The sequence below is a fragment of the Lepisosteus oculatus genome, chromosome 11, assembly GCF_040954835.1.
Source record: "Lepisosteus oculatus isolate fLepOcu1 chromosome 11, fLepOcu1.hap2, whole genome shotgun sequence".
NCBI lineage: Eukaryota > Metazoa > Chordata > Actinopteri > Semionotiformes > Lepisosteidae > Lepisosteus > Lepisosteus oculatus.
The window spans coordinates 24,721,494-24,749,233 of NC_090706.1; the positions used below are offsets into that span (position 1 = coordinate 24,721,494).

Below are 27,740 nucleotides of genomic sequence, written 5' to 3' on the forward strand. Positions count from 1 at the left end.
CAAACAAAGAAGAAGGTTTTCATTCTTTTTTTCCCCATTTTATTTTTTTTCATTATCAGCTGAACTGAAAGGACAAAACTGACACAGAGAAATAAGTTAAAAAAATCAACTCAGAAATATTTAACGATTTGTTGCAGGTCACCTAATAAAGATTAGCAGGTTTAAAAGAGACAGGTGTGTACAGGCAAAATGTAATAATGACAAGTCAAAAACAGTTTGTTAAAACATAATAAAAGTTAACTTAGTAAAAAAAACAAAGAACCACAAACAAACAAATATATACACGACTCATAAGAAAACACAGAAATGTAACATTGTTCTGCATCATTTCCTATTGTAACATACTGTACTACATTTTTAAATTAGTATAGTAACAGTGTGAATTATTCTTATAAAGTTGTCCTTTAGCATTTAAATGTATGCAAGAATTTAGTATTCTGGAATGGACCTACTGGAGTTATTGTGTTATTATTCTTCCTGGCATTATCTTTAAATAAACACCTTTCAAATATTTTACAAACTTCACCTTTATATTTAATTGGAAATTCACTTTTAAGAATTGTAAACACGTAATACAATCATTATTAGTATTTTAAACAAGATAAAAAATATACACATGAACATTTCACACCAAACTGACATTTTAGTCACCTCCAGCTTATAACAAATGGATTTCCACCCATCTAAAAGTACTTATTTTCATACAAATCTAAGAAATGAATCCAACATAATGTACCTACAGTATATACCAGGGGTAGCCAACAAATACAATTAAATAATGTGCATGAAGATACACAGTTAAAAAAAATCTTATATACAGTATCACCCTCACATCATCAATACGTAGAAACTTGGAATAAATGTGTTTTTATACATTTAACAATATTAACTGGTTCATTAAGGCTAGGATTGGCCAATTGTGGTCCTTTGTAACTATAGGGTGTTGTGATCTTAATTTTAAATGATCTATAAATTACTTAACTGAACAAGTCTCCTGCTTCGGTGGTCAAAAGAAAATTGTTTCTTGAATTTAGAAATTGATTATTTAAGGACATTAATAAATGTCTAGGATTTAATAAGGATTAATAAAATCTGCTGGTTGTGGGTCTCCATGATTACTGTAAATGCCAGGAATTAAACAAATGAAAGACATCACACATACTCATATTACAGCCATGTTTCATTGTTTTCTGCTTTTCTCATTTTGTCTCCCAAATCCCTTTCAAAGATTAACAGAAGCATAAAGAAAGACTTTCTTGCTGCAGCACTGGAATGTGTTTAAACAGATACTTTAAAAAAGGGTATCCTGGGAATGTGACCAATTTTGTCGGCAGCTTTATTTTGAAATGCCATGGTATATCCTTATTTCTTTTAAAACGATACTTAGTTTCTATGATTTGAAGAGATAACCACTAAGAATAAAGACTGAATGTTTCAGATATTCAGAAAGCATATTTCAAACCGTGGTTAACAGAGATAGAGATAAAGTGCTATTGATACAAAAAAAGGTTTGCCGTCTTAAAACCTCAGAGTTAAATGACTTTATAATTTCAGCAGGTATAAAACACAATTTCAAAAAAACACTAAATGGTGACTTCTACAATAAGCTTTTAAAAACAAAAGAAAACTTCTTGAAGACAATGACTGTTTAACATTTATGGACAATTGTAACATGCAGTGCATGGAAACTTATCACCCCAAATAAGAACAGGACAACAGCATTATCGAACTGGAAAAAAGGCACATGCTTTGCACACTGTGCAGACTTAGACCAGTTCAACTTTAGAGTTGGGATAAACGGCTACAACATCATATCCCTCTGGAGGCTGTACTCTGGCCTTGGCGTGGGTCTCACAGTAAAGATGGTCCTCGATGAAAAAATACCCCCGCTGCTTCAGATTTAATCCACAGTCGTCACACATGAAGCACTCTGGGTGGTATAACTTGTCCCTTGCTTTCACTATTGTCCCCCTGCACATTGAAAAAGATAATTTAGTCTACATCAGTGACTATTCTGATACCGTGTACACTGCATTACAGTCTTCCTACTTGGGAACTAGTGATGACAGAAACAGTACATAGTATAGACTTGTATACTCTCTTTACTAACAAATAGGTAATGGTTACTTTCTGAACATATTTCAGAACATGGGAAAATTGTACGTAAAAGTGCGATAAACATAGAGGACGTATTAAATAACTGATCCATACATTTTCGAACAACTTTATCCAATCCAGCCAGTGCCTATCCTGACAAGCAATGGAGACAAGGCAGGGTAAATCCTGGAAGGGACGCCACCTGGGCCAATTTTCCCAGTTAACCTACCAGTATGTCTTTGGACTGTGGGAGGGAACCCATGTGAACACAGGGAGAACATACAAACTCCATGTAGATACACCCCAGGTCTGGAAGTGAACCCAGGGCCCCAGAGCTGCAAGACAGCAATGGTGGCCACTGTGCTACCGTGCCACCCATATTAAATCAGAGCTTGCAGAAGTAGGTTAAACAGAATCAGAGGACTAAGTTAAAACATTCATCCGTGTTAAGACCCTCAGTGCATGCAGATTAAGCATAGGAAAGCTTGCACTCTGTGATGTGCCTTGGACTTACACTATGCCATTCCCGCAACGGGTGCACTCGGGAAGCTGAAAGCCAGGTAAGGGCGACCCCAGTTTTGGAACGGGAGATCTTACAGGAGATTTCACACTTTTGACTGCAGGTCTTTCAGCTGGAAAAAGATTTTGCAGAATGCATATACAGTAGGGTGAAGGTTTTTAAATTGAAACAAAAGCAGAAGAATTAAAAATACTGTAGGTATAGTGTACTGTACACTGCACATTCATATAAACCTGGAAGGGACACCAGTCCATTGTAAGGCAGACACACAGACACAAATCCACTCACATTGTTACACCCGGCCAACTGCATATAACCAATTACTTAATTAGCCCCCGTCTGTTTGATCTGCCAACCTCCTGTGATCACTAGCACATTCCCACCCCTCACTGCAGTCCTAAGCTCTGTTCAGGAAGGAAATAAACATGCCTTGAAAAGTTGAAAACCTTTTTCAACTTTACAAAATCTGTGGGTATTCTTCCAACAGCGAGAAATTGTGAGAGCTAAACCTATTTAAGCTTTTTGGCCTTATATTCTGTAGAATGTTAATATATAAAGTTGGAACTTAAATGGTCACCTGCGAAACTAGGCCACACTCATGAAAAGGTTTAGACCGGTCTTCACGCACCACAGTGAGATTTTTCAATGTCACATGTTTCAGCTGCATCTTGTGCCCTGCTGGCCATTTAAGCCAAGTTGCTTTGCCCATGCCAAAATATATATATATATTAATTCACATGTTAAATTTGGCATCTGTGCCAAGACTGGCACAGCATGAACACATTCATTAGGAAAAAAATGTAGCTGTTGGCAGTCAAAACATTCCACATTACCGAAAAAAATATCACCACAGAAGTGTTAAAATCCCACTTTCCCAGAATAAGGGTCTGTCAGGGAGCCAGACCAAAGCTATAAACCCCGTACCTCCACAAGTCATATAAAACTTTAGAAAATATGAGCAGTACTGCTTTCCACCTGCTTTCAGGTGGTATTTTTTATCCTAACATTTTAAGTAAACAGAAACTGTATGCAAAGGAATTTTTTTTTATTTTTTTCAATCACTATTGGCTCAAAAATCTGAACAAAACTGAAATAACTCAGAACCAGAAGGGTGATTTACTTTTATTTGCAATAAAACACTGCTTTGATTTCAGGTCCCTGGATTATAGGGTATAATTAGCATAGATGCTGTAAGTCAACTATCACATTTTACAATAAACTCAACTTAACCTGAATAGTTCTCCAAATGTTGGAATTCTTGGAGAGGTATGCTTTAACACCCAAATGCGCAAGACAGGGCAAATGGTCTTTATAATCTCTTATAACACACACAAGGTTTTCCCCCACTCTTTAACTTGAAATGCCTCTGACCTAGGGCTTCATGACATGTGCCTCCTCTGTCCCACACATTTGGGTTTGTCAAATGTTATTTGGATGTTATTTTGTGGGAAAATAAGTTTCGGTTTGACAATGGAAACACTGCCAATGTTTAAGGGAGTTTTAGACTTTCATTAAGGGATTTATATTAGAAATCTGAGATTGTCTTTTCAAACATTGTTTTTTTTTTCCGAAATACAAAGGAGTATTTACAATAAGGTTTTAAACGTTTGTTTTTTGTTCTCTTATTTACTATTGTTTTGCCATAGGCAACAGTTTGCTTTTTAGAGCAATGTTATTTGTGTCACACTTTGCTTTTGATTACAGAAGGAAAAACTTGTTGCTACTGTCTCTTGCTGTTGCATTTTACTGTAATTTCTTCATGTAAATAAATTGCAAACATATGAACAGAGGATATATTCATTTGAAAGAAGAAAAATGGGCTTCAAGAATTTCTTATTTTACCTAAAGTTGGATTTTAAACAGAAACGATAACAAAATGTGGGAATAAAATTGAATTTCCTTACCACTATCCTCGGCTTGCAGAATCCCTTGCAGGTATCGGAAAGAGCCAGATTGCTTGGGTTCTGCAGAAGGCTCTTCATAATCTTGAAGCATCTTATAGACTTCAGACTGAGTATCAAACCCATTTTTGCTACTTGGTGAATGGATTTGTGGTTCAGGGCTAAAATGTGAGAGATAATATTTCAATACAAAAAAGTAATAATACTGTAAGTATACAATTAATTGCCACATTTGTTTTTTTTAATTTGATTTCTTCCCTTTGCATTATAAAACATATAATTGTCCATAAATATAATTTCTATTTGCTGTTGAGTAGAATTAATTTTGGTAATGGTACTGGTAATACTGTATTGGTAATAAAAAGTTGCCCAGAGTTTAAAAGGGAAGTCAACCATGACCAAAAGTACAGTTTTTAATCTTGCACAGGAACATCCATGGATTAGATATTTCCCAATTAACCCAAAAGTTAAAAAGCGTGCAAGCTCTGAACACGTTTAGTCTGAGTGTGTGGCCGAGTTCATACAAGGTCTTAAATCTGAAAAAAAAAAACAGTTACTATACATGACAAGTTGCAACAAATTATATGACATGGTATCTTCAAGACATGACATACCTGTTAGAGGAACCTAGACGGAGATTAGTCATTTGCTTGGGTAAAGTGGCTTCTGTGTTGTTGTTATTGTACAGTCCAACTGGATTATTATACTGCAAGGCTGACTTTGAATTGCCATTATTCAATGGAACATCAGTAACATACTGGGCGGCTCTTCTGTTATATCCACTTCCAATGGGTCGGAAACCCTAAAAAAGAAAACCAATCACCAAAAATTTAATACGCTTTTTAGTAATCGTTTTTTCTAAAAAAGACGCTCACTTTTCACAGGTACTGAAAATCCCTGAATGAGATTAGAAACCATATCAGTTACAAACAACGTTAATTCATATTCAATGATAAATCCTTTGTATTCACATTCTTTCCAAATTCTACTTCATAAACCACAGACCACATTGCACTTCTTACTTTTCAGACACTTCTAAAACTACAAATGTCACTCTGAGAACTCCTATGACAAGATATAGTATTTTGAGCACATAGGAATGAATAAAACTTTCAGATGGGAATTTACAGTTGTAACGTCATTTTTTAAATGCACTTTATCTTAAAGCTTATGTCTGAAGGGAGTCTGGATATTGCTCATAAATGATGTTTGCTGGACTGCTCAGGAAACAGCTCTTCACAGGACAGAGCTGTTCCCCACACCAGTCAGCAGATGTGACCCTGCTCTGCCCTCTACAGACCACCAACAGAGAGTGAGAGAGTAAATCACAGCTTGGAGGGACCCAATGACTCCTACAATTACCTGAGGTAATCTTTGAAAATAAGTTCCTTTCAAAATTGCAGGCCACAGCACAAAGTATTTTTCTGGTAGTATGGAGACTTCATAATGTGAGAGAGTTAATCTATATTAAAAGTTCTTCCATTTCTAGTTTTGTGGTATTTGTTACAACAAAAAAAACAGCCTAAAATATAGCACCACATTACAGTTTCTTCTCATATAAATGTTCATGTTGTGACAAGTTATCATTTTAGGACACTGGACAACATTGTTTTAAAAAGCTTTCAGAAATACAATTAAACATACAAAGTCAATTTACACTTTGAATTTTTAAAGCACTCAAGTTCAGTTTGTTTTGGTTGCCAGTCAACCCATAATGTGTGGAATTCTGGGATTTGCTTCCATGCTGGCATTGAATTGTATACTTTTTATTTATGTTCCTGTGCATTTAAACAGTTCCTTCTACATTAATTAAACATAGCAAATGGACAGGCATCATTTTAATCTAATTTATGCTGCTAAGGCCTTTAAAAAAATATTTTTCTGCATATAGATATTTGTCTGAGGTAGATGGCAGATTTATTAGTCGCACATCTGGTACACAGTTTAGAGAAAGGCCTGTGTGTTGACAATCTGTGACTTTTTTTTGTTCATGATATATATAGGCCAAGATCATTTTCATTATACGTCTGTAAAGTCAGGGTATTTACTTAAATTGATTTATTTCCTACACGTGAGGTTTTGACAGTGCATTAAAACACCAGATGCACTGCAGACTCAGACCAACTCTTGGTATCACTACTTAATATTGATAAAATCCCTGCATGCATTTTCTTCCACAAAAATCATATGACATTCACAGAAAGACTGAACCCTTGAATCACTTGGCAACCTTATCTTATTTAGTAGGCAGGTTAAAGCTATGTTACTAGGATTTTGCTGTTGGCTTACAGATACTACACCTGCCTGACACTGTTTGCTTGGGACTAGAATTGCCATAGTAATAAATTATGACACAACACACTAAAATGGTTATACATTAATGATGTTTTTCACATATAACATTGAACATTAAAGGTAATAAACATGTATCATTGTTTTTGAAAAGTAAGAATCCAGTGACAGTATTACTAACCGCTTTTTAGAACTTAGCATTCTAAAACTATATTTCCATCAAAAACCACTGACAACAGAAAGGAAGAGAAAGGTTATTTTAAAGTCAGTGAACTTTAAAACAGTCCAAACATCTCACACCTTGATGTTCTCTTTTTTGTCTTATAATTTCCAGAAAAAAAGTTCTAGAAAGACGTGGTTTTCATTGAGAAGCGTATGTCAGTGGTGATGGTAATGTTTTTTTTCTTCTTCATATTTTGGTCAAACTCAAACCGTCTGTTTCTTTAAGTTGCCAGAATTCACTGACTTGTTTGACAACAGCAGCCAAGCATGACACCCACTTACGGATGACTGCTTACAGTGAATGCAAGTTCACTTTACGAACAACAGGATCACCCAACAGCCACTTAATACTACAGATACCCTTCTGAAGCCCCAGTGCTACTGAATAAATCAACTTTCAAAATTAGATTTTAATCGTATGTGCCTGAGAGGGATTTCACGTTTTGATACATTTCCTCTACAAATATTGAGCTAGCAGCCTTTTGCTTTATTTCCAGTGTTAATTGTATTCATATGCCTTCCCAGTTCTGCAGTCCCTTATCTGTCTATGGTGCTTAGTAATCCTTAAACTTTTGGAGAATAAAGTTTTTCACATGATGCTTTGCATTAGGAACCAAACACAAGAAGCCCTTTATTGTTGGATTTCAAATTGTGTGCTCAGCATGAGGTAGTTATCACTGGGGAGAGACCAGAATGGCATGCAATTGCTCCTTTTGCTCCATAATAAATAATATATATAGAATCTCGTTTACATGGAATTCACTCCATGGCTACCAACTACTTAATGAAAGAGTAATAAATAAATAAAAATTCAAAGTGGCATAACCATGCTACACTGAATTGGATATCCTCATAACATTGTGTGAATGAAGCATTCACAACATTCACAAATAATCAAATTGAAAAACAAACAGCGCACACAGTAGAACTGAGGTTTTATTACTTAGCCTACAAAATGTACCTGGTTTATGGCATACATATTTGTAGTAAAGTTGTACACACACACTATAAAACTTAGCATGGTAAAGAACAGAAACATTAAAATGTTTTGCGTTTACTTTTTCTTTCTACAATGTCTTATGACAATATCTTCATTGTTGTTTGTATGACAATCTGCAAATATTTTGCATCCAAATGAAATTTTAACCTGTGTAAAAGGACTTTAGTCTTAGGAATAATGGTCTTGACTTAAGGTTTTAAAAGTATTCCAAATTCTTAGAACTGAAGAATCCAAAATCAAAATAATGAAAAAGCTTACGACAGAGGAGCTTCATGATATTATATCTTTAGCATGCGTATAAAGGATAGAGTGCTGACTACTCCAATATTTGCTTATTTCGGCCTTTTTTGGCAAACTAGTGGGAAAGATTTTGGCATTTTGTGTACTGCAACAATGTGACAATAAAAAAAACATAGCATAATAATATACCAAAGTTTTATTGCAGTTGTAAAAAGCAAACAACTTCGGCAGAAAAGCCCCAAACAAATGTCAGGAAATACTGCTGGGCTAAAACAGAAACAAGTAAAGGTTAGTTTATAAGTCTTGTAAATAAATTTGAATGTTTATGTCGGCTTGTACAGGTGTCCAAATTCTGACACACTACTTAAAGTGAAAGACCATCATTACGAAACGAGAAAGGGAACACAATATGATAATTCTGGAAAAAAGTGCTTACAACACAAAACATGAGAAAAGCAAGCTTATGAATAGATAGCCTTAAATTAAAACACATAACATCAGAAATGAAAAAGGAGACAAATATAATAATCTAAAAATTAAGAAATCAAGCAGGATTTAATGAAAATACCTTCTACTCATGAAGCAAATGTTGTCTTGTGCTGGATGTTTGCAGTCTCAGGTATTTGAACTGCAATATTTTCATTAGTAAGTTATGTGTGAACTAACTGTCAAAGCTGACCAATGCCTTCTGGAAGAATTTTGTCTGTTTTAACAGCATGGTAGTGAATCTTTAGAATATGACTGTAATGATATGTGATGTCTGGACTGAACCAGGTAATGATATGTGATGTCTGGACTGAACCAATAACTGTACCTAGATTCAGGGGCAGACATTGTAGAATGCAGCTTTTGTATACAAAGCATCATACAGTACTGTATACAGTATATGATTGCAAAGCTATACAGTAGGTATAGGAACAAATTGCATGTGGTTGATATACGTTGTGGCTATCTGTGGTGAAAATTCCGATATTTATGATATCTCCTCTGACCTATGCAGTTAATGTCGCCAATAGATTTATAATGTCATCACCTTAAAAAAACAAACAGAGTAATAGTGACGATTAGCACAAACATTTATTAAAAGGCTATGAATAAATGCCTCATTCACTTTTTTGTACTTACTTTTTTTCCCCATATTGAAATATTTTAATTGCAGCGGTTGTGTAAAACAGAATGAAATTTACAAGTGGTTGTTGTCACATAAAACTGTGGCACAGGGATTGAAATGAATGGAAAGCCAACAATTGAAAAAAGCTTTATTTCAGTCTAGGTTTACCAAGCTTTGGCTGAGGTGTAACTTTAATTGAAAGAATTTGCAAAAGGAACAGTTAAGAATTGAAATCCAAAAACTTTATATTAAACTTTCTATCAGCTCTGAACAAAAATGCCCAAAAAGACAAGAGCCTATTTTAAGTGGAGCACGTTAAGGAAACACCTCATTGCTTCCATGTGTCAATTCCTGTTGTGTTGGTAGATCATATCCACCTACTTACTTAAAATTTCCAACAAAATGAGTGGTAGGGCGTTGTTTTTACATTGTGATTAATATGATGTGAAAATGATTAAAGCTAGAAAGCAGTGTTATATTCTTATCAACACTGCATCTTGTAACACACCAGTGTGGAAAATGCATTTCCTTGGATGGAAGTCAAATTCATTAATTTCATTTTGCCTTCTCACTGGATTGCAGTAATATTTCAATGTACCACTCTCCTTGGTTTTTTGAAAAGTCCCTGTTACAACTTTTCCCCTTTTAAAGTAGTCAACTCAACCTACTACTGATACATATGCAACTTGAATGCTAAACTTTCTTTTAGGGCTATATTTGTATCCATTATTCTAGTTTTTTCCAACAGCATTTTAATCAAAATATGATGTTTCTTACTGCCAAGGTCACTCTACTGCTGAGACAGTGAAACATAATGTTCCCCAAACCCAAATTTCTTGAAAACATATCTACTTATTTCCACAGTTTCAAGTTTTTCCCCATGTGTAGCAATTATCATACCAAACTCACAATGAGTTTCTTATCCCAGTGTGTAGTAGTTTAGCAATTTAATTTCTTTAACAATGGATCAGATTCTATTTTTTTTCCATTGTTCATTGCTGTCACATTCTGTCCACTGCAAGGAAAAAAGCTGTAATGAAGAAGATAGAGATTCTTGTCTAAAACATTTCACAAAAATACATTTAATTAGATGAACCTTTGTCATGCTTATTTTTCACTTACAGTGGCTATTGCAGAATTTTAATAGAATAGTGCATTGCTCAAATTCATCAGACTTTCATTATACAAAAGTCTGTGTCTCATTATAGATATTTGCTCTCCATCTAGCTGTTGATATAAACCACATGTCATGAAGAAACCATTTTCATCTCTTATTTTCATTTATAGAATACAAAGTATGAAAACGGCCTTCAGGCAGGTCTCTCCTCTCTTGTGTGGGTGGTAGCTGTTAGGCAAAACCAGGTTTTAGATTAAAAACACCTGCAAAAGTACAGAGGAATGGGAAATGAACGATCCTCTTTTTTGATTTACTAATTACCGTGTTTTTTTTTCTTTTTTAAAGGAAATTATCAAAATGTCAAAAGTATTTTCAGAAACAAAATACTGTCATAAGGACAAAAAAGTGTTTTAAACACCACACATTTTCATTCAAAGTCTATGAAGTTATACTCTCTCTCTCTCTCTTAGATGAAAAATAAACAAATTGTAGTGCAAATGCTCCACCACAAATAGTCATTGGAACTGTATTATCTTTATTCTGTTCTCAAAGCAATGAAATTTAAAGAAAGTCAGATAAATTAATAAAGTTTCTAGATTTAAGTTCTCAAAGATTTGTGTATGAATGTTTAAGAGGGTAATACTATTTAAGGCAATGTTATGTATATTTTACTATTTTGTGTATTTAACAGTGATTAATTTCCAGTTTTGATTTGTTTAAAGACACTTTAAACTTTAAATCCATTTTAGGAAAAATAATTCTCCACAGTTTTAAATACCTTTGCTAAAAGCCTGTGAAATCAGAGTCTCTGAAAAAATGTGAACATCTGTAAGAGTAGTATGCAGTAAAAGAAATGTGGTATTAACTTTTTTCCTTAAAAGGAATGATGGAAAGAGCCAAGATACATCACATAAATCTGAAGTACTTACACTTTTACAGCTTAACTGTGTCATAAGCATAATAGATATCGGTCTGAAAACAGGTAAAAGGAAGAGTGTACCTTTCATTTGAGTATTAAGATGATATATTACTGCATTTCCAAAGCAGGATAATGTAAACCATGCCTAATATGTCTTATCAGAATTGAAAGGACGATTTTGTGCTTATGGCGTGATGGTCCAGGATGTGATTTACCCATTTAACAAGGTCCATCTCACAATTAATAAATATTAGTCATAGGGTTTTTTTTTTCAAAATAGGATATGTTCTCTAAATGGGATATGTTCCTATCTTAAAAAAAAAAATAATTTGTACTGTAAGTATTTGATCACAACAATGCTGTAATGAACTCCCACATCCATTATCAGAAGTTATGCCTTATTGCTGATGAGGGTAACCTGGAGCCCGTGCTGCAAGCACAGGGCTCAGGGCAGAAGTATATCCTGCATGAGATGTCTATCCAAGCCAAACAGGACAATTCTGACACAGCAGTGAAATTGCATTTGAACACTGGGAGAACATGCAAACTCCACACAGAAGATGTTCGAGGCCACACTCAAAATCAGCACCCAGAGCAGCATTATTAATGGCCAATCCACCATACTGACCCATAAGAAACTCCTAACTGCACATTCTAAGATAAAGCGCATACTGTATTACATGCTCTTTAGTTTCCAATCTCTCCATCTACTGATATTCTCTGTAGGTAAGGATCTTACTGTATAACAGCTTTGGGATGTGTGCCAGGCCATTGCTGCTCCTCCTTTATATATTAATGCCTTTTTGTGACTTTTTCATATTGGTTTACTTACATATGATTCTTATTTACACTAGTTTTCTTTTCTGCTTAGTTGCTACTTACATCCTAACTTGCAATTCTATAAACAATAGCTGTGGAACAGGCATCTCCAAACACATTGAGAGGAAGTGTCCAGGACAAATACATTAGTGTTTCACAGAGATCTGAAAAAATAATCAGTGGAGATTATAGACTGAACCTGGCATGCTACCAACATAAAAATAAAGCTGCATATCATTTTAATCAAATACTCAAAATGCTCCTCAAAATAATCTCAACAACAGTATTGTTAAGTGTCATAAAATGTGTTTTGTCTGAAAATGTACATATATACATGGCACTGAGACAACACTGAGAACAAGAATCTTAATGTATTATACGTTTGATATAGTTATACCTTTTTTCTTGTTCGTCCTTTAAAACAAACAAATTAAATTGTTGAGTTTGAGTTCTTGATTTTCTTGCATATTAGTTATTACTCTGCATACCTGTGGTTCAGCCTCCAAATTGACCTTAAAAGGATTCGTCTTGCCATCTTCTGTACCAGTTGGAGACCAGATCTTTGTCTCAGATCTGTAAAAACCACATCAAACAACAGATGATCAATTAAGAAACAAATTTCAAACCACAAAGTTAATTCTAACTTTTTTGCTAACCAGATAATCATCATATATTTAAGGGATCTTATCGTATACCTCGGGCATCTTGCTTTTGTTACTGTACTTGCACTTAGATTGATATTCAGTATGCTAAATTACTTTTCCAGTAAAAAATGACTTCTGAGTGATCTTCTCAGAGCAAAGGAAATGAGGAGAGCTCTACTGGCTCAGCACTCTAATGCATTTGCAAAGAGGCAAAAAGGCTTGTAATATTCTACTTCAATTTGATAAATTTACAAGGTATCCAATTTAAAAATGTCAAAAATAGTGCCTGTATCCTGGCGCACCAGTTTAATGCGATATCTGGAGAAGGGTTTGTCTGAATACACTTTCTCCAAATATATTTTATTAAGATTAGTTAAATACCAAAACAATATTCAAATGTCCTTGAACGTTTTGTATCATTTAGAATAACAACATTTATTTCTTCAAAGTTGTAAGGAATGTGAAAATGTTCAAGAAAGGAGCCCTTCATGCTAAATGTTTTTGCAGCGCTGATCCAGTCTTTTCCAAAAACCTGAAATGGTTTCTTTGGGTTAAAGACTGAAGGTCTATCTGTTCATTGATAGGAAAACTGCTTCATTGTCCTTTCTTCCCTGAAGTTTCTATATACTGTACAGTAGTAAGAGTCTGCAAATTAACTAGGAGTAACCAGGAGTGTTGAAAATAAATTAAACAAAAAAGGAAACGTGCCCTCAGCCAATAGGTTTCTCTGTTACAGACTGAAAGCACCTTTCATTTAAATGCAAGCTAAACCTTGTAGCCATAATTCAAACAGAAAATGTGTCCTTTTTCCATCTCTCTAGATTAGTTCTGACAGTGATTGTATAAAACAAATATTTAAGAAAATTCAAAACTGTCAATTAGTAACCAAACCTTAAAGGAAGTGAAAATGACTTTACTCCTGTACAAGCTGTCATTAACAGCTGTGTAAAGAAGAGAAGGATGCCTGCCTGCAGTTTAAATTAAACCAATTAAAAGTTTGGAATGTATACAGTAGATTACAGTAGACATGAAAGCTTTAGATAATATAAAAGTAATAAAAAAATACTAACAACAGTAAAGCTTTTAGTGAGCCATCATTTTGTGTGACCTATACACAATATATTATGAGATTGTTTAAGATACCACAAAGATTTGTAAGTACTTCTGGAATTTTCCAAGAGCTTGAATGAAAACAGTGTGGGTAATATTTTAATATCCCTGAGAGATATGCTAACTGCAAGAGTTTGCCAAGTTGCCTAAATATACTACATATACTCATGCCTCCAGATTTAAACAGGTTTTATTTTTGTGACATCATTTCATCCAAGTAGCCATATTCACAGATTAATAGAGAGCTTCATTGGAACAAAGACGTATTCTGCAGAACATCTGCTGCAGTTGAAGAACGTACACCTACACAGTAGCAAGCCTGAGGATTCAGACTAACAAAGAGGTTTCTGTAATCACTCCAACGGTGGAAAACTCACAACTAGTTTCAATGAGATCACACAGCTCAGCTGTCGTAATTGCGGCTGGGTGAGGTAATGCCTAAAAAATTGTCAAAGAGGTGTTCATATCAAAAAGATATTAGGCATACATGCAAAATTAACGATCTTCAGACCCAAGCGCAGACACCCAGCCAACTTGACTTTTAGGCTAATTATGACATAATGCATTCCCCAGACATAACTTTGTGGACACGTTTAGGAAAATACATTAGGAGTAAAAACCTCAGTAAAATCTAGTCTATACTGAAATACTGACAAGTGCTTTTTGTTGAGAATGTCAGTATACAAATTAAATTCAGATTGAAATTCAGATACTGATGAATGTCACTTTAAAAGCTATTACAGAATGGCTTACTACTGTATATCAAACTTATATTTTTACCTATACCTAACAATGCACTATATTTCTATGGAAGCTTTTCAACAAGAACTATGAGATTTGAAAGTACTGTACTACATCTGAGAAGTATCTGATAATCATCACTGCACTGGGACATTCTAAAGCTTCCATAGAGAGCTACCAGACTTTCCCCCAAATACTGTATATCTCTAAACCATTTTCAGTATGACAGCAACCACTTGTAGATATAGAAGACAAATTCTTCTTTCATCAATGTCACTTTTAATCTTAGGTAATAAATTAAAGCCATAAAATACTGTATATTAGTGTTAAATTGCTGTAAATGAGTTTAATTATCTCAAATGTTTTAGGTTCTATTAAATTAAATTGCTCCATGCACATTTTATACTACCATTTATTCTTATACTCTGTCAAGAAGAAAATACTCCACATACTTTACAGAGTGCAATTCAAAATCTAAACTATTTAATACATTTTGCATTATAATAAAATGCTTTAATGGTCACATTTTCCAAAAATTAAACATCAGCACAATAGTTAAATTGCTCCCAAGTTTCCCTTTTTTCTATATTTTAACTAATCTGATATGTTTATGTCAAAACATAAATCAAAGACAGAGCAAGGTCCAACAGTTCTCTAAGCACAAAAAACCCCCTTCTACCTCCCCTCCCTTCTCAGAAGTATCCCCGAGAGGAAACAAAAGTGAAAACCTAAAGTGCCTCTCCTGTTTGAAAATCCTGTCTGATAATCACTTGAAAGAGGAACACTATTACCATTGCTGAATGAAATATTTGGTCTTTGGGGGCCCTAGACTGTCTGGACATGACTTAGTCATGTTCAGAGTTATGAATTAAAAAACATTCGGCTCTTGACAACAGGTTTTTTTAACACACTATTTTAGTTGATGATTATTTCATGCTCCCACTTGAGAACCTTCCTTCAGAGAGCTCAGTAAAAGAGACACTTTATTAATCTTCTTTTTGTTTATCGTCCATTTAGATGAAACAGAAGAGCCCCCTTTCAGCTCCACTGTAATACAGTATGCAAGACAGCATACAGTACATTCATCAGAGGCCCAGTGCCACTGCTGGACTCATTTTGTAAGCACTTGTTTTTCTAAGCAATTATTCTGCTTTAAAAGGAGTCACTCCCCAGCTGATTGCTCAAGAAGCAGCAATCCTCTGCATTTCAAAGATCAGATCTTTCAGAATCTGTCAATAGAAACCTTCTGTATTGATTTTGTGTTCATAGAAACAAACATGGCTTGTTTCAGACTGCCTTCATCTTACTCCCAGTTCTTCATGGCCACTGCTTTCTTAAAAAGCAGAATAAATTACAGCTGGCATGTCTCATGTGGAAGTGTTACAATAGGTTAATGATATACTGGCACTGCTGAACAGACATGACATATTTCAGGAAGCTCCTAATATAATGCTCTGACTTTTTAGTGAACTTAGCATGAGCCTCTGAGCAACAAATCTTTCTCAGTCAGCCACCCTTTGATCACAAAGCCAGAAATACAGCACACAATTTATGGAATGATTTTACCTCATACTCTAGACGTTAAAGGTATTTCAAGGGCTTTTAGATTTGAACAGCTGAATCCAAAAACCTTGCTCCATTACCCATTAAAGCTGAAAACATCTTTTTCCTTTTTTACAGTAATTCCAATAATAATTACACCATAGTTTTCTCTTAATTGGGACAGAGCACTGTTGCTGACATTTTGAGTTTATGTTTAAAACAATATTTCCTCTATTTTTCTACAGTGCCTAAAATTGAATTTAAAGTTAAATGAATTGAGGGTTACAGACTGCCTGGCCAGCTGTTGAAGAGTCCAGTGCATTTTCTGGATGAAAATGCTAATAAAGATCCCAGTTTTGAGGCAATTAGTCTTTACAATGCTTTTTATTTTATTAGATATTTTGAAAGAAGTTTAGCTCATCTCATTTTCTCATGACTCACCGCAAATATGCTCACTTCTCCCAATGTTTTAATATACTTTGGAAGTCTTTTCAGATCGTGTGTGAATTACATGTTTCTCTTTTCTATTTTAGGATTCTTTCTTTTATATAATTATAACTTGGTCTAGTGTTCATTTTTTCTTTTCTCCTGGCCCTCTGGAAACATGATCCACTGAATGCAACATTCTTTGCTGCAGGAAAGTCTTTTATTAGTTTACTCAAAGTGAAATAGACACCTACTTTTCAAGTATTCTAGAAACAGAGGGAAACAGCCTAGAATCTTGCTTTACAATGTAATGACTATTTGTCTGATGTTGGTTTTCATTGATAGATTAGAATTTCTTTCGTTTATTCAAATAGTTGTAAAATCTGTTAGAGTAAAATGAAGTGAATATCATGAAAAATGACAAAAACGGATATGCTATAAGATTACAATAAGGGAATAAGACTCTAAAGTTGTTCTGCGCTACGCTGACCATATAATTGAAATTACACACACATAGCACACTGAAATCTGGCCCCGTTAAATTCATTCCACTTCCACTTCTATTTTTTTAAGGAAATACGAGAGCAAGGGAAAGTACTCTGGCCCTTACTGAACAAGCTAACTTACTTGAGGTATAAGGTATTCATAGCAAAGGCAGCCTTATCTTTGTCTGTATATAAACAATGTTGGTTTAGTACTTATGGCTTGAGTCTTTACAGGAACTTGTGTTACTATACTTTTTTAGTCTTTGTAACTTTCAAAAAATGTCTTAATACTAAAGGCTAGATATACTGTATAATTAAAATTGTTGCATGGGTTACCAAGAAAAATGAGACGAGGGAAAGTGCAAGAAAACTGAACAATGTAGTCAGTAAATGAATCAATCTTTATTTTGTTCAAAACTATTGCTTGAAAACTTACAAGCTTTTATGTAAATCAATATAACCCAAATAAAACCATTTGCTCTTCATTTGATCAATTTACGTTTCTATTACAGAAACAAGAGATTTCAAGAACCAGCAAAGTGAAGAAGAGTTCAGCACAGTAAAAATGCTAAATATTTGTATGAAAGCAGAACGCCAGATAAAGTTATCAGAATATGAATGTATATCTAAAGAATCTATAACAATCATTTAGGAATTGACATGTTTGACACTTTGTTTTCTTGACAATTGGAAGGTGAAATCTACCTTTTATTCTTTCCAAAAGGAAACTGCTTTAGCTGTTCTTGGACATTCATGGCTATGCATGGGAAAAACACTTTTATCAGAAACTGAAATATGTTCTGAACCTAGGTACATTTTTGTTAGATAACATATGTCAAGAAAAGACAATGGACTAATGCCAAATGACAATTTTACTGTAAAGACATTAACTTTATTATGTTTTGTGTCTAGTTTTGTTTTACAGCCTAGTAGAATTTATATGTACTGCTTGGGCAGACTAAAAAAATAATGTCAACATTCTTTGAGCAACAACTTTTAGGCAAATCTAATCTGTCATAAAATGCCTGAGAGAGACCAGTATTTATAGGGATTTTTATAATATCTATATATCATGCTAAACATTTGTCAGCATATTTCACAACTTACAAGGGAGTACTGAATTATTTCCTTAAATTAATATATATTTTAGTTTTCCAAGATGCTTTAAAGAAGCTTAACTAAGTTTTATTCTTTTGTGTTCATAGCAAAGCATGAAACTATGAACTATGCAATTAATAAAATTGTAGGGGGAATTAAAGGATATTGAGGATATTAAAAATACTTACTAAAATTGCTCATTTTAATTGATCCTTTAAGTATACAGTAAGAGTGAAGGACAAGATGTTGGACATGTAATTGTTCACACAAGAGGATACACTGCTTATCATGTCTGATTGCTTGACATTAAGATCAAACCTTTTCCAATCAGGGTTTGAAGGATTCCAGTGCGCAAATCCAATAAGGTAGCTGGGGGTTTGTTTTAGAGACATACAGCTTAAATATATATAAATACGTTCTGCCTGTGCTCATCCTAAATGTTTCTCCTGTTCTTTCACTTTCGTGATCTCAAGGCCCGCAGAGGTTCGTGTCATCATGTCACACAACAAAGTAAAGTATTCCTGGTCCTAACTAGCTAGGGAGAGCTAGGGACACGCTTGTATACACTAACAATTCGAGCTTTGAAATGGTCCGAAAAGCCTTTAGATTAATAAAAGCTAAAAATAATGACTTTTTTAAGGAAGAACATTAAATAAAAAAGTAAATAATCAGAATCCAAATTGTAAACTTTTCCCTACTGTAAAGCTAAGCGCCAGTTGACTGCTAAGATATATCAGAATATAAAATAAGATATGCATTAATGAAAGGAAAAATGCATATGGTGGTAAAACCATACAGTATCTGTTTGGCTTTATCATCATAATTCAGAAGTTGTGATCATACCCCATTGTTTTGCACTAAATGTCTCATTTCTTTCATCCAATACACATTTGATACAGCTTCAGAGATACTGTAGATGTCCAGTTAATCAAAGATGGTTAAGTGACTCCGTACAGTGACGCTACTCACCGGCTGATAGACAAAACAAGCTGGTCAGTGCAGGCTTTGATCCTGTTCTGGGCCTCCATGTGTGTCATGCTCTCAGTACTGTCTCCATTTATAGCCACGATAGTATCACCAGGGTTAAGCTCTGCCTGTGCAGCTTTACTTCCAGGTGTAATCTACAGCAAAGGAAAAATCAACATTAAGCTTGTGTTAACCCAAAACAATGGGTATGTAGAAGTACCACAATGCACTCGGTACACTCGCCAATACAGAATGAATCGTTTAAGATGAATATTTATTTTTGCAACAATTGTAATAAAATAGGAAAACTATATGTCGCATACAGACAAAAGATCAAGGAGGATCAACAAAACCATAGAAACATTAGTAAAAAAGCAACACTCCCACACTGCAGTAAATGTCCTTGTACGAACACCCATGTGGTTGAATTAGCTTCAGGTAGCAGGCAAAGAAATTGCAGTTTTCTATAATTTACCACTATCAAACAAGGCATTAATCTCTAGAGAGTGAGAAAGACTTCAGGCGATGATGAATCATTTAACAACAGCAATAAAACAAAAGGGTCATAGACAAAATAAATTAAACATCAGGACAAATGGGTGACTGTATTAGCCCAATTTTGAGACAATTAAAACTTAAGCAATGTGGAAACCTTTAACTGGGAAATTTGGTGTCATTACCCCTTGAATTGATGTCAGGTGCTTGGCCATGCAGATTTAATGACTACAATGTATCAGTCTGCTATGTAAACAAAAGGATACACTCCACATACATTCCTCAAGGTATATTACTCTAGGTGTCAAACAGAGACAAGGTAGGAGATTAACAGTTTGCCATTTCCTCTTATTGTTCTAATCAGTGCCTGGGCACAGTAATTTAATCACCTTTTTATGGAAATGTTTGGAAGAGTAACAAAATGCTTAAGGTCAACATATGCATGTGCTTCTCCTTAGAAGTTAATAGAAAAAATATACAAGCCTTTGTTTTGTTTTTTTGCTCATGACATTTTAACTTCGTAAATATTTTAAAGGGTTTTTTCTTCATATTAAAGCTTACCTTCAGAAGTTTGTTTGTTACCACATGATAGCAATTTCATTTTGAACTACGCCTTCAGAGGAGGACATCTGGATGTCACACTACGAACCTTAAATACTGTATAACCATAAATCACCAGAAGCCCTCTGTGAATCTTATATATTTTCTATTACAATATTACCCTCAGACTAATCTTTCCAGATCAGGGATGATTTTGGAAACAGAGGAATGATTTACAAAGTTTCTATATGAAGAAGGGTGGAAGCACAAAAATATATTTTCCTAATTAATTAAAGTGCTCATTCACAAATTAGATTTGTGATTAGATAAACCAAGTGCTGGTCCACTATGGCCTAAAAAAGTCACTTCAATCCGATTATTCCTTCATCACTGTTTGATTATAGAGATAACTGGAACCCATCATACAAATGGATGACGAAAGATTAATAGTCAAAAATATTCTTCTGACAGAGCAAAATGCATAGTCACTTTATTCCACATCGAGTGTAACCACATGGAGAGGTTAATATAAATAGGCTATGCAAACCTTCTTCAAAATCCTATGCCAGAAATGATCACTTTTAAAGCTTTTGGAGCTGTTTCATGGAACATAGCATTGGTCTGAAATAACTGACATGAAGAATTATAGAAATCTGAACTAAAAAAAATACTCTACCAAAACAATTTTTAAAGAATTGTTTTTTTTGTAACCTAAAACAAAAATAGAATACAAATTTTCTTTATGTTTTAGAACCTGGCTTAAACTTATTGAATTTCATTTAATTCCCTAGGAACTTTGCTCTCCAGTGGGATGTGCATTAATTTCAAATGAAAAACACTTGTGGTGATAGGATTGTATATGTGCTTGCCAAGTTTTATTTTCTCTTTATCATTCAGAAACAACAAATTGACTCATTTTTTTCCAGTTGTTTTTGCATTGTCTTACAATGCACTACACGTTTCATATGACTTTAGATATATGCGAACAGTAATTCAAAAGGACAACTGTTGGGATTGTAGTCGTGTCTTTCCAACCACAGTCCTAAAAGCACCACATTATAATCCAATATGGAATCCCTCTTTTCAAATTTCTAATTTTAACTTTATGATATTACATTAAAATTGTAAAAAGACCCTGGCTGTGGAAATCCTCCTTTATTGTGGGTAATTTGGCAATAACATGTTATGTTTAAGGGTGTGCTGTTATAGCAGAACAAAGCCCACAGCAAGGTCAGGACTTACATGAATAGCCCTTTATGAGTCACTCTTCCGACCTGCCTTCTTAGAAAAAGTATTAAATTATCAATCTGCTCTTAGAAACCTGAAACAATGGTGATCGTAAAACAAGCACGTTAAAATGTTTTCTTTTGCTAATAAAAATGTTCAATGAAAATACATGTTTTATGTTTGTCTTACGAGAATGGGTCAAGAGATCTGTTTCTGTGACAGGGATAGACCAGAATCAGGCTTATTGCTTTACACAACAAACAGTATTTTTTAAATCTTTGGGGAAAATGTATACATTGCTGCATTTTTGATGTACAAAACTTACTTTTCAGTAGATACGGGCTTACACCCAACAACACAGAACTGAAAAGTCAACTAATCTGAACACGCCCCTCTGCCCACAATGAAATAAAATGTGGAGACTAGCATGCAGTACAACAAATTAGCTGCTTAACTCAGACTAAAGTCTCCAGAAACAAAAATTGGGAGCCTTATCCCATAGTGGATAGAGGTCCGCAAAGGTAAGCAACAGGAAATTAAATTACATTGAGTCACATAATGGCATTCTTCAGTTTTACCAGATCCACAGAACAAGAATTTATTTTTTCTAATTCATTTTGAACCCAGAATCCTAAATCAGTTCTGTTTTTTCAGTTTTAGGTAAAGCTACCCTTAACCTTATCTAACACCACAAAAAAACTCCTTCTCATTTGTGTAACAAATCCTATCTCAGTTTGAGGAAAAATGTTCAAATATTTTAAACTAAGAACAAAATATTAAATTTGCCAGTGCACAGTCATCTCTTTTGTGATCTAACAAAAGTAGCTTCACAATATGGCCAAAAAGAGCTGTGTTTTATTAAAAAAAAAAGAATATGACCATTCCACCTTCAAAGTGCATAAATTAAACAAGTTTAACCACTTCTGATTTGTATGGTATCTTTATACAAGTGTACCAAGAACAGTAGCTACTGTAAGTAAACGGCATATTCTAAACAAAGTTAAAAGAATATGCAATATATTGGAGATCGCATTAGCAGTGAGCAAATTAATGAATGTTAAACAGAAAAAGCAGAGTGACTTCTCTTACATCTGTAAAACTGCCTAATCAATGCAATTTGTGTAATAGAACAATAATGTTCTGCATATCGTATCAGTTATACAATATCTAGTTAATTATTGCCAGGTTCTGCAAGGAATGAAAAACAAGAATATTCAAGAGGGTCTGGCTGCCTGAAAATGGAGTTTGTGACAGTGGTTGCTGAATGCTACAGAATTAGTTGTGTCCAGCCATGTGTAAAATGTGGTCATAATGGGTCAGAGGGTTTTGTTGTGCCATCAATGCAGGTATAAAGAAAGACCAGCTTTTCATTGGCCTTTCTGTCTGTGTGGCTTAAACAAAATCACGTTTTCTAATTGTTATTGTATGAATTTGCTTTCAGGTTTAGGAGTTTAAAAATCCTTGTTCTGTTATGTACTATGCAGAATTCAACACTGTAAACACAAACTTCAAGGCCATATACTGCTAGTAAAGTAAGCAATGCAAACCCAATAGTTAAAAATGGTCTTAAATAGAATATAATCTTGTGAGCAATTGTTTGCTCTAAAGGGTTATTATAAACTATCAGTTATAAGGTTATTAAGAATGATCAGAACTATCAGATAACGAAAGGGTTATTAGGAACTAAAACTTAAATAAAAGTATTCATTTCATGTGCAGTACTATAAATAACTTCAACAACCTTTTTGAGGTTGTTGACTTTTGAGGTATATAAACATTTTATTGAAAGTCTCATTTAGATTCTGTCTCCTGTTGCAACCATGGAAAAGTAAAAGTATTGAGCCATCTTAAATATTTTATCATGGTTTAAAGAACAGAAAAACTTTAATCTCAAATATGAATGGTTATATTTTGCTCAGAAATACAAATCCAAATAGAAGCATAAACAACAAACTGTAAGACCAATACAAAGTTGTGAATCACTGATGCCAACAATATTAAATGCATCACAGCAAGGTAATAAACATACTGCAGAGACTTTTTTGCCATTAATGTCTGGTTTGTAAATTTATTACGCAGTCACATATGTTTCCAAAATAAGGCACTTCAGTTCTTCCATGGATATGAAAAGAAAACAGTACGGGACACATAAAAAGAATGGTCACTGATTTCAAAATGTCTCTTTTAGGTCACACAGATCCCTGGAATGCATAACCACATGAGGCTCAAAGAGAATAAATTCTGACAAAAGGTTAGCAGACCCCTTCACTTCAAAATGAGCAGCAAGGCTAATAAATTACTAGACAGAAGAAAGGGGTAGAGAAAAACAGATACTGAAAAGGTAGCAGGAAGGAATTCACTGTGGAAAGCTAGCAGAAAATGTCATTTGAAGGAACAAAGAATGAAATAATGAATCTTTCGTCTTCTGTTCAGATTCAAATCTGAACTTTTTCAAATGCCTGTAATCAAGAGTCCATCTCCTCTGGCTTTTTTCAATATCTGCACTCTTTCCAGGATTAATTAAACTGGTCTGTTCCAACAAAGACTGAAATTTAACCTGGAAGAGGAGGAATTTTTCAGCATAGGAAATTCCCATAGAGGCATTCCCTTTCTTGCTAATATGCATGTGCATCACTTTTTCATCACAGCCTGCATTTTTCAATTATACTATGAATAACCATACATAATATCAAAATTCAGAGTTACATACACATGCAGTAAAGGTTTACTAATTGAAAATAATTTCAGTTCAATTTTAAAAGGTATTGAAATGGATTGTTTTTATATTAAAAGTAGATCTGGCCTGAGAATTTCCAATTTAATTACTCTCTGGTAGTCCTTGCCCCAGAGATGAACATTAAGTTAAAGAATTCCTCATTCAGAAAGATCTGGCCATGACTGTGCACAGCTTTTACATTATTTCCTGGAAATAAAAAACAGTTTCTTGTGTGTTTGTATCCATTTGTCAATAGCAAGTGCACAGTATACATAAAACCTTATATACACAGCTCTGACACTTTAGCAATTTAGCTGAACTATAGTATACTGCTTGCAAACCATGTGATAATCTTATTGTTCCCACATTCAAGAAGGTTACGCTTTATGTTTTAACTTCATAGTTACACTTTTCCACATTATCTCTGCAACATGTTTTAACAATTAGGACTGTGGTCCAACTTGTCCTTATTTCATTATAAACTACCCCACCCTTGTATATGCAATTTGGTTATTTGCTCTCGTCTGTGAACTGCAGTAGACTTCACAATTAGCACCTACACTACACCATGATTTGAGTCAGTACTGAATTTACAATTTTAAAGTGCAGGATCAGTTAGTGTTTTAGAACTTTTAGTCTGAGAAGAATGCTTTCCAACATGATGTCTAGCTTGTCCCCTGTGTAATATCATTAAACTAAGAAATCTGGAAAATATTTTAAATGTTTCAATATTTAAACATGTCACTTATTCAATGGAATAATCCAAGGCTTCCTTTCTGCAGTATAGCTTAGAAAGCATCCCATAAAATGATACAGGACACTTGGCACACAAGGTACACAAGGAATGCATTGAAGATATGATACAGCTAACCAGACAATTAAGATTTTTGGGAACTGCAGTTTTCCATATGCACTATGAAGGGTAAACATTAAGAGTATTACTGTATATCCAAGTCTTAGGAATTTAATTCTCCATTGCTTTTCTTGGGGTTTAATTGCCTAGTTGTATATACAGAAAACCCAGAGTGTTTAATTGTTACATGCATTAAACCTTCTAAAGGTTTTTAAATGTAGAATTCAAATATACCCTTCATCATTTAGAAGACAGCTCGCTGATCTCCCTGACATTTTGGTCCAGATTGTGGTTTGACAGGAATAACATGCTGGAATTGGTACATTCTCTTTACCCCCAAAACATATCATGCTTTACTATTTTTCTGAAGATGAACTGAAAAATCAATTTGATTTGATATTTAAATAATTTTGGAGAAAACATAATAAATAAGATGAATAAGAAGCAAATAAGATGAATATGATAACATCTTTTCCAGATGCAATCATTTCCTTTATAGGAGACATACTTTACTTGAGAAGATTAAAATTTACTATACCACGACAATAAGCCACAGGAGATCATTATATTCTCTATGAAAGAAGGAGCTGCTGGTTGAATAATACGCTTTTATAAATGTTATGAGGAGTTATCATTAAAATAGTTTATAGTATTCATATTAAATCTCTTCATACAACCAGGGTTCAGAACACATAAATTCCATACTGAGTCTACATTCCCTTATAGTTTTTAATTTTACATAGTTGTCCTGAGATTGACTATATATGAAAATAACACATTAATGTTTAAATAGATGCTTCAATGGGAAAATTGTAATTACATATTAGTACCTGTAAGCAAAATATCTTTAACGGAAATCCTACATTTCCAAAATACAGTATTGCTAAAATTATTTTGTACGTTGGAATCAAACTCTATTTACAAAACAATCCTATGACATTTTTATCCTTTCTTCATATTAAGTAAACTGGCGGAGCCAGATATTCAAAATGAATATGAAAAGACGAAACACACCTAGGGACACTTTGATTACAACATTACAGCTCGTTTATTCCTTTAGTACTGCAGCAACGTCTGTATTAAGCCTATGCGCTAGAAACTGTTGTGACAGCACCTGCAAGCTTTCTTCTCAGCAGTAATCTTCGACGACAGCTTTCAACTTCAGCAAAATGTCAGCACCCTGAGCATTTTCATCTGAATCTCCCGTGTTTATTATACTATCAACACATCTACGGCTCCCCATGTACAGTAGTACGGATGTTAAAATATTGTAACACTGCATATTAAACCCAAGTATGTGTACCTATTGTTGAGGGGATTTTACAGTTTGTACAAGACATGTAGTTATTACTTTCCTATAGTACACAGCGGATACTCGGGTGAAATGCATATTGGGAAGACATGTAACAGATTATAAAAGGCGAAGTTTGTACTTTCTCTGGCAGCTAAAGACCAGACCAGATAAAATAATAATAATAACTGTCCTAACGTCACTTATCACGTAACCCCGTTAAAATAATTGCAAACCAAATGTGTTAAAAATAGATGACCAGTTTTCTTACTTATAACAATAAACCTATTTAACAAAGCACACTTAATTTCTGGTCTTTTCATAGCAAAGCAAGTCTTAAATGCTAGAAAAATGTGACCAAATGAAAGCTATAAAAAATTAAAGCACCTGTATAAAAGTATTTGTGAATATAACTAGAGAAAACAAATGTTGCATAAATAATGTTGCATTCTTTCCAGTTGGGCATTCGTAAGATAAACGTCGTTCACAGTATCATCGTTAGGGAGCACTGAGCGAAAAGGATTTTTTTAACAACTGTGCTACATATACTGTAATCAATGTAACAGAAGTATGGAAAGCTTGTAGACTTCTTCAGTTGTTAGTTACAGGCGTCTTCAAGTAATCTTGTATATTATTTAATAAAATAAATTATTATTTTAAATCCCTTCCACTTAATACAGTACTAGTACTCCAACTCGAATGTTCCACTCTCAAATGTTAGCAAAGTGAGTCCAATAAACATGTGTTAATTAGCAATGATCTATTCAGACTAAATCCCAATAAAGGTCACACAATACCATCAATACCATCACTCAGCATTATATTTCAACTTCCAAAACTGACACAAAGTGCCACATGCCTCGTCTCTGTGAACTACAGAAAGAATTATTAGATTAAAGACAAAAAGATTAACACATTACATACCCTTGAAATAGTTAAAGGTGTACTAAAATCCCTTCCACCTACAAGCCTGAAACCCCATGGCGAGGGTCCGATTAGAGTTACAGTCTGAGGCATATCTGCGCTTCAGAAGGATCCACGAAGTCAGAACTGAGGGGTTTAAAAATAGGTCCTTAGCCTGGTAGCTTCTAGGCAACAGTCTAACAGTTCCCTCTTCACTTGCTGCAAACTTTAAATAATAAAAGCCCTCCTGACGTTTGAAAGGGGGAGTTGTTCTTTGTAACTGCCTCACACCAAATTAAATGGGAGGGAGGAAAGCGGCGTCATTGCAATTCAACTCTTTGGTTGAAAGATGTAGTTTTTAAGCACAACCGCCTCTTGTAGCTGTAGACAGGAATTCAGACAGCTTTACTACGGCTCCCAGAAGGCAGTAGTGAAATTCTCACTCAGACAGTTCGGACAAGGAGG

General features: G+C 34.3%; 1 protein-coding gene across 1 annotated transcript; it reads right to left on the reverse strand.

Moving 5' to 3' along the window:
• Nucleotides 1-27,519, reverse strand: pdlim4 (PDZ and LIM domain 4). The gene is made up of 7 exons (XM_006631792.3): nucleotides 27,297-27,519; nucleotides 19,254-19,405; nucleotides 12,727-12,811; nucleotides 5,133-5,320; nucleotides 4,522-4,679; nucleotides 2,612-2,729; nucleotides 1-1,971 (listed from the first exon to the last, which is right to left on the reverse strand). Exons 1-7 carry the CDS (start codon nucleotides 27,387-27,389, stop codon nucleotides 1,767-1,769), a joined length of 999 nt encoding a protein of 332 aa, XP_006631855.1. The 5' UTR covers nucleotides 27,390-27,519; the 3' UTR covers nucleotides 1-1,766.
• Between the last annotated feature and the right edge of the window lie 221 nt (nucleotides 27,520-27,740).